Source organism: Bombina bombina, chromosome 1 (genome assembly GCF_027579735.1).
Source record: "Bombina bombina isolate aBomBom1 chromosome 1, aBomBom1.pri, whole genome shotgun sequence".
NCBI classification, from domain to species: domain Eukaryota; kingdom Metazoa; phylum Chordata; class Amphibia; order Anura; family Bombinatoridae; genus Bombina; species Bombina bombina.
In genome coordinates, this window is record NC_069499.1 from 54,770,619 (window position 1) to 54,792,505 (window position 21,887).

The following is a 21,887-nucleotide window of genomic DNA, read 5'->3' on the forward strand; positions in this document are numbered from 1 at the left end:
CATCTTGAAGGACGGTACTCTGAGGAACATTTTTAGACTCTTGAGATCTAGAACTGGTCTGAAAGATCCCTCTTTTTTGGGAACCACAAACAGATTGGAGTAAAATCCTAGACGCTGTTCCTGCATTGGAACAGGAACTATCACTCCCAGGTCGGAAAGGTCTTGAACACAGTGTAAGAACGCTTCTCTTTTTATCTGGTCTACAGATAATCTTGAGACCAGAAACCTGCCCCTGGGAGGAAAGGCTTTGAACTCTAGCTTGTATCCCTGGGACATGATGTCCCCCGCCCAGGGATCCTGAACATCCCGAACCCAAGCCTGAACGAAGAAGGAAAGTCTGCCCCCCCACAAGGTCCGGTCCCGGATCGGGGGCAGACCCTTCATGCTGACTTTGAGTCATTAGCGGGCTTCTTAGATTGCTTTCCCTTGTTCCACGACTGGTTGGATCTCCAGGAAGGCTTGGACTGTTCCTGCTTTGCAGAGGGAGAGGAAGGCTTACCCTTGAAGTTTCGAAAGGAACGAAAATTACTCTGACGTCCCTGCTTATTCCTCTTATCCTGAGGGAGGAAATGACCCTTTCCTCCCGTAATATCGGAAATAATCTCAGCCAAGCCTGGCCCAAACAAGGTCTTACCCTTGTAGGGAATCGCTAAAAGCTTAGACGACACACCCACAGACCAGGATTTCAACCATAAGGCTCTGCGGGCCAGTACGGCAAACCCAGAAATGTTTGCTCCTAGCTTAATAACCTGTAGGGAAGCATCCGTAATAAAATAATTGGCCAAGTTAAAAGCCTTGATCCTGGATCTAGTCAAGGGGAGTGTCTGTCTGAATAGAATCAGACAACACATCAAACCAGTATGCTGCCGCACTAGTGACAGTAGCAATACACACCGCAGGTTGCCATTGTAAACCCTGGTGAACATACATCTTTTTGAGCAGTCCCTCCAACTTCTTATCCATAGGATCCTTATAGTGGTCCTCTTAGCTAAAGTGGAAATTGCCTCTTCCACCTTGGGGACTGACTGCCAAGACTCCTTGATAGAGTCAGCAATAGGAAACATATTTTTAGCAATAATCTCTGTAGCTCGATCTGGTACAGGGAAAACCTCCACCATGGAAGGTACATCAAAATACTTGTTTAGCTTGCTAGACTTCTTAGGATTGACTACGACTGTATTGTCGGAGTCGTCCAAGGTAGCCAAAACTTCCTTAAGTAACAAACGGACGTGTTCCAGCTTAAACCTGAAAGATACAACTTCAGCAACAATTACACTGTCTGAGTCTGATATTTCACCCTCAGATGCTACCGAAGTATCCTCCTCCTCAGATTTCTGGGAGGGAACATTCGGAATAGCCACAACTGTGTCAGAAACTCATTGATTCTTTAAATTTCCTCTTGCGCTTTCCCTGCAGCATGGGAAAAGCAGACAACGCATCAGATACCGCAGAAGACATGAGGGTAGGGATGTCTTGAAAAGTAAATCCAGGCGGAGCTTGAGAGGAAGCGCAGGGCACTGCATGTGTGGACGATAGCATTTGGGACACTTGAGGAGAAAGCTGCCAGCATATCTTGAACATTGTCAGAAGACCCTGGACAGCATCTGCTTTAGACAATGTTGGCTCAGAAAATAGTCTATCCCTGTAATTTAAAGTTCTCTCAATACATGAGGAACAGAAAGGAATAGGTGGTTCCACATTAGTATCAATACATAAAGTACAAGAAACATTTTGCATGGCCTCTTGGTCCATCTTTACTCACAATTGATCAATTTAGAATAAATAAACTGAAAATTTAGGTTGAAATTAACACACCAAAAAAAATGTTACTGTCTCTTTAAATGTTAAAACGTAACTTTTTTTATTTTTGCTGGAAAAAAATAAATAAACTGTCACAAATACTCCGGACAACTTCTACACCTCAGCTTAGCTTTGCTGAGGTGCCTACCTTCCTTGCTGTCACCGGAGTGTATATTCTGTTAGCAGAAGTCCGGACTCAACCTAAGCAATTTATTTGTCATATCTAAGGCTGCTCTCCTGCTTCACCATAGCATAGCGTACAAGACTGCAATACCGCTGTTCCGGAACACCGGAAGTGAAGGGGAAAAGGCGCAACAGAAAACTTGGCGCCTCAGCTAGCTCCGCCCATCGTGGGCTTATCAAAAAATGTACGTCCCGGTCAGCAAAATGTCTGTTGTTTCAGAAAATGACTTTGCACAAATTCCCAAAATTAGAAAGAGATACCAAACAGAATGCCCAAAAAGTTTTTTTTTGTGTCGTGTCATTTATAGCATAACTAGTAAATAACAGTGTATGAGTCATTCTTTTCTAAATTTTGCAACCACTTTATGATTCCATATTTATCTATTTGCTCCAAATTGTACATCAATAAAATTCATGCTAGGCGGACAGCACTAGGACATTAAGTTACAGGGATTCTAGGTTACCGAGGAGATATTCGCTTTACTTCCCGCAAAGTGGTTACAAAATGCCATCACAGTTCATAGTGTACAATTACACAGAGAATATAAATTTGCCTCTATTTATATACTATCAAGATGGTACCAAAATCAACTACCACTAAAATACCAAATAAATACATTTCAAAATACAGATACAGTAGGACTGCTGTGCACCTATGGAATAAGAATATCGTATTAAGTATAAATAAAAAAATCACCCAAACTATAAAAAAAATAATTAAATTGTATCCAGACCAGGACAATACCACAGGGACAGTCAAGTCAAAATTAATTTGCATAATTCAGATAGGGCATGCAATTTTAAAAAACTTTCCAATTTACTTTTATAGTTAAATTTGTTTTGTTCTTTTGGTATTCTTTGTTGAAAGATAAACCTAGGTAGGTTCATATGCTAATTTCTACGCCCTTGAAGCCGCCTCCTATCTTGAAGTGCATTTTGACCGTTTTTTTACAGCTAGATAGCGCTAGTTCATATGTGCCATATTGCTCATTCCTGTGGAGTTATTTGTAAGTCAGCACTGATTGGCTAAAATGCAAGTCTGTCAAAAGCACTGAGATAAGGGGCAGTCTGGTAAAAAGTATTTCAATATAACCGTTTTGGGTATGCAAAACTGGGGAATGGGTAATAATTACATTTTATGCTTACCTGATAAATTTATTTCCGGATATGGTGAGTCCACGACTTTAGTAATTACTGTTGGGAATATCTCTCCTGGCCAGCAGGAGGAGGCAAAGAGCACCACAGTTAAACTTCTAAGTATCACTCCCTTACCCACAACCCCCAGTCATTCGACCGAAGGGAAATGGAGAAAAACGAGTAACCCAAGGTGTAGAGGTGCCTGAGGTTATAGTCAAAAGAACAACTGTCTTAAAATAAAGGTTGGAAAGAAAGAAATTTATCAGGTAAGCATCATTTTGTTTTTCTTTCCTAAGATATGGTGAATCCACGGCTTGAGTAATTACTGTTGGGAACCAATACCCAAGCTAGAGGACACGGATAAATAGGGAGGGACAAGACAGGCAGTCCTAAACAGAAGGCACCACCACTTGAAAAACCTTTCTCCCAAAAGAAGCCTCAGCCGAGGCAAAAGTATCAAATTTGGAAAACGTATGTATAGAAGACCAAATTGCAGCCTTTTGTTTCACAGAAGCTTAATTTTTGAAAGCCCAAGAAGAGGAAATAGCTCTTGTGGAATGAGCCGGAATTCTCTCAGGAGGCTGCTGTCCAGCAGTCTCATAAGCCAAACGAATTATACTTTGTAACCAAAAAGAAAGAGTAGTAGCAGTAGCTTTCTGACCTTTACGTTTTCCAGTGAAACAGACAAAGAGGGCAGAGGACTTAATCGCCTGTAAGTAGAATTTAAGAGAACGTACAACATCTAAATTGTGTAACAAATGTTCTTTGGAAGAAGGATTAGGACACAGAGAGGTAACAACAATTTCCTGATTGATATTTCTATTAGAAACAACTTTAAGAAGGAAACCTAACTTCGTACGAAGAACCGCCTTATCGGCATTAAAAATAAGATAAGGGGAATCACACTGCAGAGCTAAGAGTTCAGAGACTCTTCGAGCAGAAGAGATAGCAACAAGAAACAAAACCTTCCAAGATAACAACTTAATGTCTATGGAATGAAACGGCTCAAACTGAGCCAGCTGTAAAACTTTAAGAACAAGGTTAAGGCTCCAAGACAGGTCTGATTTTGACCAAGGACTGACAAACAGATTGCACATTCGGCACATCCGCCAAACGTTTATGTAGTAAAACAGATAAAGCAGAAATCTGACCCTTCAGGGTACTGACTGACAATCCCTTCTCCAGGCCTTCCTGAAGAAAACATAAAATTCTAGGGATTCTAATTCTACTCCAAGAGTAGCCCTTGGATTCACACCAATAAAGATAATTACGCCATATCTTATGGCAAATCTTTCTAGTAACAGGCTTGCGAGCCTGAATCATGGTCTCAATGACCGACTCAGAAAAACCACGCTTAGACAGAATTAAGCGTTCAATCTCCAAGCAGTCAGCTTCAGAGAAACGAGATTTGGATGAAGGAAGAGACCCTGAATCAGCAGGTCCTTCCTCAGAGGTAGTCTCCAAGGTGGGAGAGATGACATCTCCACTAGGTCTGCAAACCAGATCCAGCGAGGCCACGCAGGGGCTATTAGAATCACTGACGCCCTCTTCTGTTTGATATGAGCAATGACTCGTGGAAGGAGAGCAAATGGAGGAAACAGGTATGCCAACCTGAAAACCCAAGGAACCACCAGAGCATCTATCAGAACGCCCTGCGGATCTCTGACCTTGAACCGTACCTTGGAAGCTTGGCGTTCTGACGCAATGCCATCAGATCAAACTCCGGCACCCCCCATTTGAGGACTAAGCTGGAAAACACCTCCGGATGGAGTTCCCACTCCCTGGGATGAAAAGTCTGTCTGCTCAGTAAATACACTTCCCAGTTGTCTACACTTGGAATGTGGATGGCAGATAGACAGTAATTGTGGGTCTCTGCCCACTGAAGAATCCGAGTAATCTCCTTCATGGCTAAGGAATTTAGAGTTCCTCCCTGGTGATTGATGTAAGCCACAAAGGTTATGTTGTCTGACTGGAACCTGATAAACTGGGCTGAGGACAATTGAGTCCAAGCCAATAGAGCATTGTAAATCGCCCTAAATTTCAAGATATTGATGGGAAGAGCAGGATCCTCCCGAGTCTAAAGGCCCTGAGCTTTTAATGAGTTCCAGACTGCTCCCCAACCCAGCAGGCTGGCGTCCGTGGTCACAATCACCCAGGAAGGTCTTTGAAAAGATGTTCCTGAGAAATCCACCATGGGAGAGAGTCACTTGATGACTGATCTAACTCTATTCTCTGAGATAGATCCACATGGTCGCCATTACATTGTCTGAGCATGCACAACTGGAGAGCTCTCAAATGGAATTGAGCAAAAGGAATGATGTCCATGGAAGCCACCATCAGACCGATTACCTCCATACATTGAGAGTTTGAAGGATGAGCAGTAGCCTAAAGAGAGAGGCAAGAGGAAATTATTTTGTTTTTTCTGACCTCTGTCAGAAAAATATTCATCAATAGAGAATCTATTATGGTCCCTAAGAACACTACTCTTGAAGCAGGGGAAAGGGAGCTTTTTTCAAGAATCACATTCCATCCGTAGGAACGAAGAAAAGACAACAATATCTCTATGTGATATTTTGCTTGTTGAAAAGATGGAGCCTGAACCAGGTAGTCGTCCAGGTAGGGTGCCACAGCAATTCCACGAGAACGGATCACTGCCAAAAGAGCCCCCAGAACCTTTGGGAGCCGTGGCTAGACCAAATGGAAGGGCCATGAACTGGAAATATTTGTCCAGAAAGGCAAATCTCAGGAATCTGTGATAGTCCCTGTGCATAGGAACATGAAGATATGCATCCTTTAGGTTTATGGTTGTCATGAACTGACCCTCTTGTACTAAAGGAAGAATGGAGCGTATAGTCTTTGAGAAACTTGTTTAGACACTTCAAGTCTAGAATGGGATAGAAAGTTCCCTCTTTTTTGTGAGCCACAAATAGGTTGGAGTAGAACCCGAGACCCTGTTCCTGCACTGGAACTATGCCTCCCAGGGAGGAAAGATGTATACATTTCAAGAGTGCCTCTCTTTATCTGGTCTGCAGATAATCTTGAGAGATGGAATCTGCCTCTGGGAGGAAAAGTCTTGAATTTCAATTTGTAACCCTGGGATACTATGTCCACAGTCCAGGGATCTGGGACATCTCGTATCCAAACTTGAGAGAACTGAGACTGCCCCCCATCTGATCTGAACCCGGACCGGGGGCAAACCCTTCATGCTGATTTGGAATCAGCTGCAGGTTTCTTTGATTGTTTCCCCTTGTTCCAAGACTGATTGGGTTTCCAAGAAGACTTGGATTGTCCCTGCTTGGAAGAAGAAGGGGAAGGCTTTCCTCTGAAGTTACGAAAGGAATGAAAATTACGTCCTTTAGGTTTTGCACTTGTAAGGAATCGGCAGAAGATTGACTTTAGAGGAAACGTCTGCATACCAGGATTTCAACCATAACGCCCTGCGGGCTAGGACAGCAAAACTAGAAGTTTTAGTTTCTAGTCTAACAACCTGTAAAATGGCATCTGCAATAAAGGAATTGGCCAACTTAAGAGCTTTAATCCTATCTTGAATTTCATCCAAGGAAGTATACTTGAAGATAATCAGACAAGGCTTTGAATCAATGAGATGCTGCACTAGTCACAGTGGCAATACACACCGCAGGTTGCCATTAGAGACCTTGATGAACATAAATCTTTTTCAAATAAGCCTCCAGCTTCTTGTCCATCTGATCCTTAAAAGAGCAGCTATCCTCAATAGGAATAGTGGTTCTCTTAGCCAGAGTGGAAATGGCCCCTTCAACTTTGGGTACAGTATTCCAAGGGTCTTTAATGTAGTCCTTGACAGGAAACATTTTCTTGCAAATGGGAGACGGGGGAAAAAAAGACACCCCTGGTTTCTCCCATTCCTGTGAGATAATCTTCCTAGCATGGTCCAGAGCAGGAAAAACCTCAGAAGTGGTTCATCAAAGAAACCATTAAGTTTACTAGATTTCTTAGGAGTGACAACGACAGGGGTATCGGAGTCATCTAAAGTAGCTGAAACCTCCTTTAACAATACACAAAGGTGTTTAAGCTTAAATCTGAAGGATACCACCTCAGTCTCAGAAGAAGGAATTATACTGTCCGAATCTGAGATTTCACCCTCAGAAAGTCCCAATGTATCTTCCTCATCAGACTTATGAGAAAGGGCAACTTGGGAAGCAGAACTGAGGACAGACACCTTACTTTCTGAATTTCTAGATTTCCTCTTGCGTTTTCCCTGTAATCTGGGAATGGCAGCTAATACCGCAGATACTGCTGAAGATACCAAAGGCAGCAATTTCTGCTTTTAAATAAACTCCACTAGGAGTTATAGAGGGCACTGCATGTGATGCCATTGAGGTTTGGGACGTAGCAGGAGAAAGCTGAGGTATTATTTTAACAGCATCATCCTGAGAGACATTAGGCTTTATTTTGCAAGGTTTCTTGACACATAAACAAAATTGCAATTTGTGCATCTAAACATAATAAGCATGAATTAATAAGAGCAGGCTCCTGCTCCATATCAGACATGTTGTGAAACAATAAATAAACTTGTACAGATAAGTTTAAAATATTTTAATATTCAATTAAAATAAGCCAAGGAAAAAATACACTTTAAATTTTATCCCAAATTAGGATCGATCCCCAGCTAAAATTATGTGAGAAAAGTTAAGAAAAAACATTTAATAAACATCAAATAAACTTCAAAAATACCCCTCAGGCAACCCCACACCTCAATTACTGAAGTGCCTTACCGCTACCCAATTAAGACCGGATCACCCAGAAATGGAGAAAAACAACTTTTTCCTCAGAAACGTTATGAAGTAAAGAAGGTCATGTGACCACAACTGCCGAGCTCAAATTACTGCTGTGACACAGAGAGGCACCACTTCCTGGTACACTGAGTACCAGAAATATCCAGTTTTTCAGACCTGACAGTTTAAAATGCTGCATCATTTTATTTTAAAGCAAAGGGGAAATGAAATATAAAAGTCAGCCTTACTTTCGATTTAAACTTGAATTGTTTTATCAAGTAAATATGTGTCAGAAAATAAAGCCTAAATAAAAACATTTTACCCTTTCTTTTTAAGAGTTTAAATGTTAGTTTTGCACATGATACAGTAACTGCTTCATGCCCCAGGATTATCTATGTCTCAATAAAAAAGCAGTGTCTTTAATTTGTTAAGTGCATAGTCTCCCCCAACTGTAAGAAAAAGCACTTACCTACTCTGTTGTCCGGCATGTAGACAGTTACAAGGTATGAAAAGACACAGTTCTTCACAGAGACCTTTGGAAAAGAAAGAACAGAGTAGCCAACTCTGGCTTTCTAAACTAGGGCAGCAATAGTTAGGAAAATGCAGTAAGTACCTCTTTACAAGTTCCTAACTGCTTTAAAGCCACCACTACCCGACTGCAAGGAATGACGTGGAATACGGCTATACCCCAAAACTTGCTTGTAGATTAAATCAAAATTTTTCTTCAGACACCTAAACTTCACCTCCTTCATGCACCGAAGGCAAAGAGAATGACTGGGGGTTGTTGGTAAGGGAGTGATACTTATCAGTTTAACTGTGGTGCTCTTTGCCTCCTCCTGCTGGCCAAAAGAGATATTCCCAACAGTAATTACTCAAGCCGTGGACTCACCATATCTTAGGAAAGAAAAAGGGATCATCTATCTTTTTAAATAATAAATACTTTCTGTTTGACTTATAAGAGTGAAATCAGTAAGCGCAGATAGCGGGCAATAGGTGCTGGCGGAGGTGACCTTACTAGCAGGGGTGCATAAGGAAGTGTGATGTGGCTGTGAAGATATCACAATGCTCCGGACGACTCCTATCTCCAGCTGATGTGGATTTTAATCTGATTCTCTCTCTGGGATCTTCGTTTGCACCATATCTCAGCGATTGTTTTTAGCATTTAGTTTTTATATTGTTGGTATAGGGAGACTTTGTTTTATCATTGTTACTACACTTGTAAACGCCTGATCAGCGTATATTGAGGTTATTTATATTGTTTTTTATATTGTGTGTATGAATTGAATGTGTGAAATTGCTTTAATAAATTTATATTTATTTTATCATTCATTTTCTCGGTGAGCTATTAATTCTGTAATTATACTTACATTTATATTAGGGCTACTATACATTAATTATAGATTTGTTCATTTCTTTCAAATAGAGTAATATATTATATTAGTTATCTCACCAAATTAAGATGTTTTTTAGCAGCGCAAGGGGTTTATTAGTGGTGTCTTTTTGACACTACTGAGTTTGGTTTTTGGCTTTTTCTTTTAACAAGGGATTCGTTGTGATGTGTGTGTGCATGTGCTCGTGTGTTTGTATGTTTGTGTGCATGTGCTTGTGTATACACCTGTATTTGTGTGTGTGCGCATGTGTTTGTATGCATGTGTGTGCATGCTTGTGTGTACACTTGTATGTGTGTCTGCTTGCATGTATCTGTTTGTGTACATGTGTATGTGCTTGTGTGTACATGTGTATGTGAGCATGTGTGTATGCATGTGCTGGTGTCACTTGTATGTGTGTGTGTCACTGCTTGTGCTTGTGTGTACACGTGTATGTGTGTCTGCTTGTACGTGTTTATGAGCATGTGTTTGTATATGTGGGTGTGCATGTGCTTATGTGTAAACTTGTATGTGTGTGTGCTTCTATGTACACTTGTATGTGTGTGTGTGCGCACATGTGCTTGTGTGTACACCTCCAATGTGTGTGTACCTACTTCTGTGTGTGTGCATGTGCTTGTGTGTAAACGTGTATGTGTGTGTGTGTGCCCGCGCATGTGCTTGTGAGTACACCTCCAATGTGTGTGTACCTACTTGTGTGTGTGCATGTGCTTGTGTGTAAATGTGTATGTGTGTCTGCTTGTGTGTATGTGCTTGTGTGTACACATGTATGTGTGTCTGCTTGTGCATGTGTGTGTGTGTACACTTGAATATGTGTGTGTGCCTGTTTCTGTGTGGGTGTGTGTGCGTACGCATGTGCTTGTGTGTACACTTGTATGTGTATTTGCTTGTGTGTGTATGCGCATGTGCTTGTGTGTGTACGGGTGTTTGTGAGCATGTGTTTGAGTATATGTGTATACATGCCTGTTCATGTGTGTAGCTGCTCATGTATGTGCATGTACTTGTGTGTGCACTTGTGTGTGTCTGCTAGTGCTCATGTGTTTGTGTGTACATGTTTGTTTGTGCAACAATCTAAGGGATAAAAAAGGTTTAAAGGGACAGTCTACTCCAGAATTGTTATTGTTTAAAAAGAAAGATAATCCCATATTACCCATTCCCTAGTTTTGCATAACCAACACAGTTATAATAATACACGTTTTACCTCTGTGATTACCTTGTATCTAAGCCTCTGCAGACTGCCCCCTTATTTCAGTTCTTTTGACAGACATCCATTTTAGCCAATTAGTGCTGACTCCTAGGTAACTCCACGGGAGTGAGCACAGTGATATCTATATGACACACATGAACTAGCGCTGCCTAGTTGTAAAAAACTGTCATCAAGGGCTTAGAAATTAGCATATGTGCCTACCTAGGTTTAGCTTTCAACAAAGAATACCAAGAGAACAAAGCTAATTTTATTATATAAGTCAATTGTAAAGTTGGTTAAAATCACATGCCCTATCTTAATCATGAAAGTTTAATTTTGACTAGACTGTCCCTTTAAACCCTTAACGACCAACATAGTACCCTTACAACGTTGATCATTATGCCCTTAAGGACCAGCAACATACCTTGTACGTTGCTGCAGACCTGAGCTTCTCTCTGTCAGTGTGGGGCACTGCAGAAATAGAGTGAAAAGAGTTGTCGATGCAGAGAGGGCCACTCTGTGGGCCTCTCTGCATCGGCGAGCGATGGTGCCGTTCGTTGCTGGGTGGGAGCAGTAGCAGGGAGGCGGGTGGGCAGCCCATCGCTGCAGGGACTTCCTGTTCCTGTCCCTGCAGTGCACACAGTACATCAGAAGCGTGCGGGGGTGGGGGGTTGCGCGTGCACGCACGCTGCATTGATGTAATAGAGGGAGGGAGAGAGAGGGAGGGAAATTCATTTTTGTAAAGGGATCGGAGAGGGTGTTGAGGGGGGGGGGGGCAGCTACACTACAGAAAATGATTAGGGGAAAAAAAACAACCAAAAAAACCTTGTATTATGGTAAAATAGGTACTGGAAGATAGCTGCCAGTACCCAAGATGGTGGAAGATAGGTAGAGGGGGAGGGTTAGAGAGCTGTATGAGGGGATCAGGTACGGTGGGGGCTGAGGGGGGACCAATCACTGTAAAATAAATATATTTAAAAAAAAAGCCTTTTATTTTAGTACTGGCAGACCTTCTGCCAGTACTTAAAATGGCGGTGACAATTGTGAGGTGGGGGAGGGAAAAGAGCTATTTGAGGGGGGTCAGGAAGGGATCAGGCAGTGGGTTGTGTCAGATGGGAGGCTGATCTCTACACTAAAGCTAAAATTAACCCTACAAGCTACCTAATTAACCCCTTCACTGCTGGGCATAATACAAGTGTTGTGCACAGCGGCATTTAGCAGCCTTCTAATTACCAAAAAGCAATTCCAAAGTCATATATGTCTGTTATTTCTGAACAAAGGGGATCCAATAGAAGCTTTTACAACCATGTGTGCCATAATTGCACTAACTCTTTGTAAATAATTTCAGTGAGAAACTTAAAATTGTGAAAAAGTTAACTTTTTTTTTATTTGATCGCGTTTGGCGGTGACATTGTGGCATGAAATATACCAAAATGGGCCTAGATCAATATTTTGGGTTGTCTACTACACTACACTAAAGCTAAAATTAATCCTACAAGCTCCAGAATTAACCCTTTCACTGCTGGGCATAATACACGTGTGGTGCTCAGCGGCATCTAGCAGCCTTCTAATTACTAAAAAGCAATGCCAAAGCCATATATGTCTGCTATTTCTGAACAAAGGGGATCCCAGAGAAGCTTTTACAACTATTTGTGTCATAATTGCACAAGCTGTTTGTAAATAATTTCAGTGAGAAACCTAAAGTTTGTGAAAAAGTGAAAGATTTTTTGAATTTGATCGCATTTTGCGGTGAAATGGTGGCATGAAATATACCAAAATGGGCCTAGATCAATACTTTGGGTTGTCCACTAAAAAATATATATATACATGTGAAGGAATGTTCAGGGATTCCTGAAAGACATCAGTGTTCCAATGTAACTATCGCTAATTTTGAAAACAAATGGTTTGGAAATAGCAAAGTGCTACTTGTATTTATTGCCCTATAACTTGCAAAAAAAGCAAACAACATGTTAACATTGGGTATTTCTAAACTCAGGACAAAATTTAGAAACTATTTAGCATGGGTGTTTTTTGGTGGCTGTAGATGTGTAACAGACTTTGGGGGTCAAAGTTAGAAAAAGTGTGTTTTTTTATATTTTTTTCATCATATTTTATATTGTTTTTATAATAAATTATAAGATATGATGAAAATAATGGTATCTTTAGAAAGTCCATTTGATGGTGAGAAAAACAGTATATAATATGTGTGGGTACAGTAAATGAGTAAGAGGAAAATTACAGCTAAACCCAAACACCGCAGATATGTAAAAATAGCCCTGGTCCTTAAAGGGACAGTCAAGTCAAAACAAAACTTTCATGATTTAAATAGGGCATGTAATTTTAAACAACTTTCCAATTTACTTTTATTACCAATTTTGCTTTGTTCTCTTGGTATTCTTAGTTGAAAGCTAAATCTAGGAGGTATATATGCTAATTTCTTAGACCTTGAAGGCCCCCTCTAATCTAAAAGCATTTTGACAGTTTTTCACCACTAGAGGGCGTTAGTTCATGTGTTTCATATAGATAACATTGAGCTCAGGCACGTGAAGCTCCTAGGAGCAAGCATTGATTGGCTAAAAATGCAAGTCTGTCAAAAGACCTGAAATAAGGGGGCAGTTTGCAGAGCCATAGATACAAGGTAATCACAGAGGTAAAAAGTATATTATTATAACTGTGTTGGTTATGCAAAATTGGGGAATGGTTAATAAAGGGATTATCTACCTTTTTAAACAACAAAAATTCTGGTGTTTACTGTCCCTTTAAGGGAAGGAAATTGAAAAATGGCCTGGTCCTTAAGGGGTTAAGCAGTCATTTTAATGTGCACATGTTGCAAAGTGCTTGTTTATACTACTTAACAGAATATTTGACCTTTGACAAGTCCATAATATTGGATAGAAAGGGGGGGTGAGGGATATTTTTACCTTTAAATTGGTTTCAATCAAAAAAGTTCAAGTGGTTTAATATCAGTGCATATATTTGCAGACTCTTGAATTTTGGAGTCTTAGGCAATAATATACAAATTTATGTACAAAATGATGCATATAGAATTGCCAGGCTCCCAAAAAGAATTATTTAAAGGTAAAGTATCAAAAAAGAAAAAATATATATTGTAAGATTTCCAACATTCATACAAGATAACTTTATTGTGCAGAGATAGAAAATAAAATCCAACCGGACTGTATAGACACACACACGATTAAACATTGCTTAAACTCAGTAAGTTCATGAGGTTAATACGATAAATATCTTAAGAGTAATAGTATCCAATACGACTGCTGTGAGATGGCAATATTGATATCAAGCTGTTATAAGGTATTACTTAGAATTAACATACCAAGCGGTAAGGTGATTAACCTGTCATAAGGTATTTAATGCTTGAATCACACAATAACATTCCCGCTATGTTTTGCAGTTATAATGATATTGATACATTAAATAACCAATTCTTGCAGTTAGCAATCAGCCGTATATAACGTATATAGTCTCCTAACATACAATGATATTCCCAAAGTATGTGCTAGACAATACAGTTGAGAGAACGCTAAACTGACGAAAAAGCCCCTTCTATAACGGGGGCTCAAATTAGGATAACGCTGACTATTTATCCAGATCAGAATTTACAACATAGGAACAAACTGAGTAAGCTGATAAAATGAGGTCATAGTACCTATTTGCATCATTTTGTACATAAGTCAATAATATTGTCTGACATATTTCTATTAACGGTCAAAATGCTTCCAAAATGTACCCGATTGTACCATGGGCCTTATCTTTCAAATACAATATAATTTTCTGAAATATAGAGAATCCCTCGTGTTATTAAGCTACAATTTGCAGGATATTTACATTAAATAATTATTTTCCAGTGCCTGGACACAAACCTTGCAAGGGCTCTCACACAGCAGCGTGACATGCTGAGAAACGAGCTGGAACTGGCCTTGGTTCTTAGGGAAGTTTCAATCCCGCGGAGGAGGTCATTAGTCTTCAGGAGGAGGAGCATTTGACGTGGGACACTAGCAAGGAGCTGGCTAATCTGAGGAAGGTACGATGCAGCGTTGCTGCGGATCTCCAAGGCCTGCAAGAGAAAAAAACATAATTTATGCTTACCAGATAAATTCCTTTCCTTCCTGGCAGCGAGAGTCCACAACTTAATTTCTTACTGTTGGGAAATACAACACCTGGCCACCTGGAGAAGGCAAAGACACCCCACCCAAAGGATTAAATATCCCTCCCACTTCCCCTGTCCCCCAGTCATTCTGCCGAGGGAACAAGGAAAAGTAGGAGAAGCATCAGGGTATAAAAAGGGAGCCGCTTATCAAAAATAATTAGTTACGGACGGGGTCGTGGACTCTCCCTGTCAGGAAGGAAAGGAATTTATCTGGTAAGCATAAATTATGTTTTCCTTCCATAAGGCAGGGAGAGTCCACGACTTAATTCCTTACTGTTGGGAAAACTATATCCAAGCTCTAGAGGACACTGAATGAATAACAGGAGGGAACAGAAAAAAGAGGCGGACCCTATTCTGAGGGCACCACAGCCTGCAAAACTTTTCTCCTAAAAGCTGCTGAAGCAAACACATCAAACTTGTAAATTTAGAAAAAGTGTGTAAGGAGGACCAGGTAGCCGCCTTACAAATCTGATCCATTGAGGCTTCGTTCTTAAAGGCCCAAAAGGAAGCCACTGCTCTAGTGGAATGAGCCGTTATCCTCTCAGGAGGCTGTCGCCCCACTGTCTCATAAGCTAAGCGGATGACACTCCTCAACCAGAAAGAGAGAGAAGTTGTAGTAGCCTTCTGTCCCTTAAGCTTCCCCCTCATAGATGACAAAGAGGAAGATTGTCTGAATTCCTTTGTAGCCTGAAGATAGAACTTCAAGGCACAAACCACATCTAGATTGTGAAGCAAACGTTCCTTCGCTGAAGAAGGATTAGGACACAAGGAAGGAGCAACAATTTCTTGATTAATGTTACGATTCAACACCACCTTAGGGAGGAACCCTAGTTTAGTGCGTAAAACCACTTTATCAGCATGAAAACCAGATAAGGGGGATCACTATCACATTGCAGAGCAGAAATCTCAGAAACTCTGCGCGCAGAGGCAATAGCCAACAATAAAAGAACCTTCCAAGATAACAATTTAATGTCAACAGTATGCATAGGCTCAAACGGACCCTGCTGCAAAACAATAAGAACAAGATTGAGGCTCAAAGGCGGAGCCCCAGATCTAAACAGAGGTCTGATCCTAGTCAGAGCCTTAACAAAAGACTGCACATCCGGAATCTCCGCCAATATTTTGTGCAGTAACACCGACAGGGCCGATATCTGTCCCTTCAGGGAACTAGCAAATAGACCCTTCTCCAGACCATCCTGGAGAAAAGATAAAATTCTGGCAACCATAACCTTATGCCAGGAAAAGCCACACTTTTCACACCAGTACAAGTAAGTCCTCCCCACTTTATGGTAGATACGACGAGTAACTGGCTTATGAGCTTGAACCAGAGTGTCGATAACACTCTCAGAGAACCCTCTCTTGGCTAAGACTAAGGGGCCTATTTATCAACCCGTCAACTGTGCTGCATTCGACGGCACCAATGCGCCCGCCTGACATCGCCTAACTTCACTGCCGCGGACCTGAATACGCTCTCCATATTTAACAAAAAAGCTGTCAAAAAGCCGCGCACCAAGTACGGGGTGATGAGCAGTGGACTGTTGTTAACTAACAGTCATCGATCTTGCTGCTCTTCGGCTTTTTCACAGCTTTATTTGTATACTGTCACTAAGCACCCACACTATACTAAACTGTTTAACCCCTATCCCGCCGCAACTAAATAAATGTATTAACCCCTATCCTGCCGCTCCCGGAGCCCACCGCCACTCTAATAAACTTATTAACCCCTATTCCTCCGCTCCCAGAGCCCACCGTCACCTACATTATACTTATTAACCCCTAATCTGCCACCCCTACACCGCAATCACCTACATTATGTTATTAACCCCTATCCCTCCGCTCCCGGAGCCCACCGCAACTAAATAAACTTATTAACCCCTAAACCGCCAGCCCCCCACATCGCCATAACCTAAATTAACCAATTAACCCCTAAACCTAACAACCCGCTAACTATATATTAAATATTAACTCATCTCTATCTTATTATAAATTTAAACTTACCTTTAAAATTAAATTAAACTATATTAAAATAATAATTAATCTACCCTAACTTTTAAACTAAAATTACATAAAACTACAAATTAAATTAACTATATTATATATTTAAACACCTAACCCTTTTTAAATAATTTAAATCTCCACTAAAAAATTACAAAGTTACAAAAAACTAAGTTATAAAAAAATAAACACTAAGTTACAAAAAATAAAAAAGAAATTATCAAAGCTTTAAACTAATTACACCTAATCTAAGGGCCCTATGAAAATAAAAAAGCCCCACCAAAAAAACAAAAACCTAGCCTACAATAAACTACAAATAGCCCTTAAAAGGGCCATTTGCGGGGTATTGCCCCAAAGTAATCAGCTCTTTTACCTGTCAAAAAAAAATACAAACAACCCCCCAACAGTAAAACCCACCACCCACACAACCAACCCCCCAAATATAAAGCTAACTAAAAAAAACTAAGCTCCCCATTGCCCTGAAAAGGGCATTTGGATGGGCATTGCCCTTAAAAGGGCATTTAGCTCTTTTGCAGCCCAAAACCCTAATCTAAAACTAAAACCCACCCAATAAACCCTTAAAAAATCCTAACACTAACCCCTGAAGATCGACTTACAGTTTTGAAGATCCGACATCCATCCTCCAAGAAGCCGGGAGAAGTCTTCATCGAAGCGGCAAGAAGTCCTCCAAGAAGCCGGCCGAAGTCTTCATCCAAGCCCGCAGAAGTCTTCACCCAGACGGCATCTTCTATCTTCATTCATCCGGCGCGGAGCATCCTGTTCTTCCGACGGACTAACAACGAACGAAGGTTCCTTTAAATTACGTCATCCAAGATGGCGTCCCTTAGATTCCGATTGGCTGATAGAATTCTATCAGCCAATCGGAATTAAGGTAGAAAAAATTCTATTGGCTGTTGCAATCAGCCAATAGGATTAAACTTCAATCCTATTGGCTGATCCAATCAGCCAATAGGATTGAGCTCGCATTTTATTGGCTGATTGGAACAGCCAATCGGAATCTAAGGGACGCCATATTGGATGACGTCATTTAAAGGAACCTTCATTCATTGTAAGTCTATCGGAAGAAGAGGATGCTCCCCGTCGGATGTCTTGAAGATGGACCCGCTCCGCGCCGGATGGATGAAGATAGAAGATGCCGTCTGGGTGAAGACTTCTGCGGGCTTGGATGAAGACTTCGGCCGGCTTCTTGGAGGACTTCTTGTCGCTTTGATGAAGACTTCTCTCGGCTTCTTGGAGGATGGATGTCGGATCTTCAAAACTGTAAGTCGATCTTCATGGGTTAGTGTTAGAATTGTTTAAGGGTTTACCTAATGTGAATTGCAATTCAGATCCAAACTTCAGGTGAAAATAGTGAAAAATAGTATTTTTCACTATTTTCACCTGAAGTTTGGATCTGAATTGCAATTCACATTATTTTTCAACTGACATTTATTTTCCATTGACATTTATTGACACTAATTTTCATTGAGGTTTTACATTGAGATTTATTCGTTCCGTTGATCTTTTATTTTTTACACCTGTTATTTTTCATACTTACTATATTTGTATTTTTTGCAATTTTTTATATATTTTTTGTATTCACCACATTGGTACCCTCACACTTTGTACCCAGGTCTGCGCAGGAGCTAGGCCACTTACCTGCGACCATCTATTGTTTTTATCTGTATGTGATTTTATTACCATTTTGAGCGTATTACCATTTGTTTTATTTTTCATGGATCCATGAGTTGTAATTTATGTTTTTAGATTATGTATTAAATTACTAACATTGTATCTACCTCTATATACCTGACTATACCTTACTATCCCTTTCTGCCTCCAGTTCGGTAGGCGCTTGGGGGATCAGCATGCATAGTTGTAAGAGTCTGAGATAGAATCTGGCAAAAGGAATGATGTCCATGCAGGACACCATGAGTCTGATTACCTGATTACCATCCATGTGATCGAAGAAGATTAATAAGGGACTCTGAATGTTCTTCCGATAGACGAAAAGATGGTGCCTGTACCAAGATATCGTCCAGGTAAGGCGCTACTGCAATACCTTGTGTTCTGGCAATAGCTAGAAGAGCCCCCAGAACCTTTGTAAATATCCTTGGATCAGTAGCTAGGCCAAACGGAAGAGGTATGCACTGGAAGTGTTGTATTAGAAGGCTTGTCTCCCTTCTTAGACTTTAGAACAGTGTTTAGGCAAATGGAACAAAATTGAGCAGACGGGCAAACCACACCCTCCTTACAATATAAACAGCAATTTATAATCAGTACAGAAGGAGCGGAGCCTTCTAATGTAGTATCAAGGTCCTCCATAGCTTTGTATATACCCACAGAAGACAAACAAAAAGAAATGTTTTTATTTTAAAAAGGCACCTTAATACTCCCAATGGCTGGGGCACTCACCACCTCCTAGACCCAGACAGCTAACAGTGAAAACGCTCTCCTCAGGAATGATGTCTGCAGCAGGATCTTAGGAAATGAAAGAGAACGCACCCGGTCACGTGGTGCATAAGACAGGACTTCCCCTGCTATGAAAAAGGGCGCAAAGCTATTATGAGCTGCGCAACACTTCATGAAATGAAAGTTAAACCTGTTTGTTCCAAGCCAAAAAAACGCACAGTCTATGAGCCAAAAAAACCTCTCACATTAAGCGATATACATCCCCAAGCTGTTCAAATAATCTCCTTGAAGGAGATATTAACCCTTGATCCTATTGAGGTATAAATGAGCCACACTGTGACCCTGTATAGCATTTTAAAGTGTATATATATATATATATAAGCGGTCTTACCCTCCAGGATCCATGCTGTGAAACAGGCACAGCCTTCCAAGTGTGACAGTCTTGCAGCAGCAGCGCTTTTGACATTGACTTAAGTGTGTAACAGCAAGCAGTGAAACTCGTCAACACTGATTACTCAGGAGCTGTTAGTGACAGTATGGATGGGTTTGCAGAAAAACTTTCCCTGCATCTCCAAACTCTAACTTTCATCAATACTCTCACTGAAAGGTTGACATGATTAGTTAAATTTCAAGTCCTTTCTTGAAGGGAACATACCAATAACAGGACTTTCCAAAAAAACTTACTGGGGGATAGGGGAAGTGGGAGGGATATTTAAGCCTTTGGCTGGGGTGTCTTTGCCTCCTCCTGGTGGCCAGGTGTTGTATTTCCCAACAGTAAGGAATTAAGCAAGAATTATGTGAGGAGAAGAGACAAAGAAAAATGTGATAAATACAAGACAACGGGTCAGATTCTCAAAAACTCAACAGCTTATTTTACTGAGCATTATATTGTAGAGTAATTGTCTCTTCTTAACATAACATATATTAGTGAACTCCCCTTAATGAAAGACCCCATTCCCAAGGTAGGATAACCCCTAATGTACCCTGTAATACAGACCAGGCATCTTACAGAATCTCACCAGACCAGAGAGCTTTAGAGAATCTGGCCCATTGTGAGTATTAATATAGGTAGAAATAGAGACAGAAGAGACTGTGGGAGGGACAAAGAAATTATCTTGTTGAGGGAGTCATGGAGAGAGCGGAGAGAACGAAACAAGACAGAAGCAAGAGAAAGAATCTGAGAGATAAGTGCGAGAACGGAGAGAGCAGCAAAATATCACAGTTAAGAACAAGATGGTTAAAGTGACAGCAAAGTCAAAATGAAACGTTCATGATTCAGATAGAGCCTGTAATGTTAAACAGCTTTACAATGGACTTATGTTGTCAAATTTGCTTTGTTCTCTTGGTATCCATTGTTAAAGAGTAATTTAACTAGGCTTATATGAGCTCAGGAGTGTGCATGTGTCTTTAGCAGTCTATGGCAGCAGTGTTTGCAACTATGTATAACATTGATATAAACATTGTTTCAAACACTGCAGCCAGATGGCTAAAGACGTGCACGCTCCAGAGCTCACCTAGGATTATTCCTTAACAAAGGATACCAAGAGAACTAAGCAACATTGATTATAAAAGTAAATTGGAAAGTTGTTTTATGCTTTGTCCAATCCAGTTAAGTTTGATTTTTAAAGACAGATGGCATCTGAGAGCCGTGCAAAACGTGAGAGGAGGTGAATGGGAGGAAAGAAGAGTTAAAAAGCAGGAAATAAAGAACACTGAGGTTGAAAACAAGATGGTGGTGGAAGTTATGGTCACACAAGTCAATGCAGACAGAGAGGTTAACAGGACAACGCCATTTAAAAACGGGTAATAACGGCGCAGGAGGTACAAACTGCTTCACACTCGCCCTCAGAAAACAAAGCCTTAAAAACAGCTGTAACCACCCCACAACCTACACAACAAAGATGGCCAATAAGAGTTTCAAGTCACATATGCACAGTTGCTTTAGAGCCGATAAGTGCAGGTGAGATTCACTGGCTCCCCAGCATTTACCACCTAGCCCTGTTCTTTTTGTCAAACCCAGGCACAGGTGGGGGTAAAAGAAGCATAACCCTCATGACATTGTGCTTATGCCTTGGCTGTCTGCCATATTTTCTTTGCCAGACGATGTATTCTACGTGGTATGTCTATCAATGACTGATAAACCGTCTACTGAAACATTTGTTCCTGAATGTATGTATATATTTATAGAAATATATAGATAGATAGAGGATAGATAGAAGGATAGATATATAGATAGAGGGATAGATAGATAGAAGGATAGATATATAGATAGAGGGATAGATAGATAGAAGGATAGATAGAGGGATAACGATAGATAGATAGAGATAAATAGATAGAGATAAATAGATAGAGATAGAGAGATAGATAGATAGAGGGATAGATATATAGATAAAGAGATAGAGAGATAGATAGAGATAGATAGATAGATAGATAGATAGATAGATAGATAGATAGATAGATAGATAGATAGATAGATAGATAGATAGATAGACAGAAAGACAGAGAGATAGATATATAGATAGAGGGATAACGATAGATAGATAGAAATAAATAGATAGAGATAGATAGATAGATAGATAGATAGATAGATAGATAGATAGATAGATAGATAGATAGATAGAGGGATAGATAGAGAGATAGATAGATAGAGATAGAGATAGATAGAGATAGACAGAAATACAGAAAGATAGACAGAGAGATAGATAGATCAATAGACAGACAAATAGACAGAGATGATAGATAGAGAGATAAACTGATAGATAAATAGATACATACATAGACAGAGAGAAACACTGATAGATGATTGATAGATAGATATATAGATAGATAGATAGATAGATAGATAGATAGATAGATATCACAATACC

The 21,887-nt window shown here is 40.4% G+C and overlaps 1 protein-coding gene across 5 annotated transcripts in view; it reads right to left on the bottom strand.

Moving 5' to 3' along the window:
- Window positions 1-21,887, bottom strand: part of ADCK1 (aarF domain containing kinase 1) — a 137,882-nt gene that overhangs the window by 8,250 nt on the left and 107,745 nt on the right. For all 5 annotated transcript variants that reach the window (XM_053697355.1, XM_053697356.1, XM_053697358.1 and 2 more), the window contains one exon: window positions 14,327-14,520. In XM_053697355.1, the coding sequence (XP_053553330.1) occupies window positions 14,327-14,520 (194 nt within the window). The remainder of the gene's footprint in view (window positions 1-14,326; window positions 14,521-21,887) is intronic.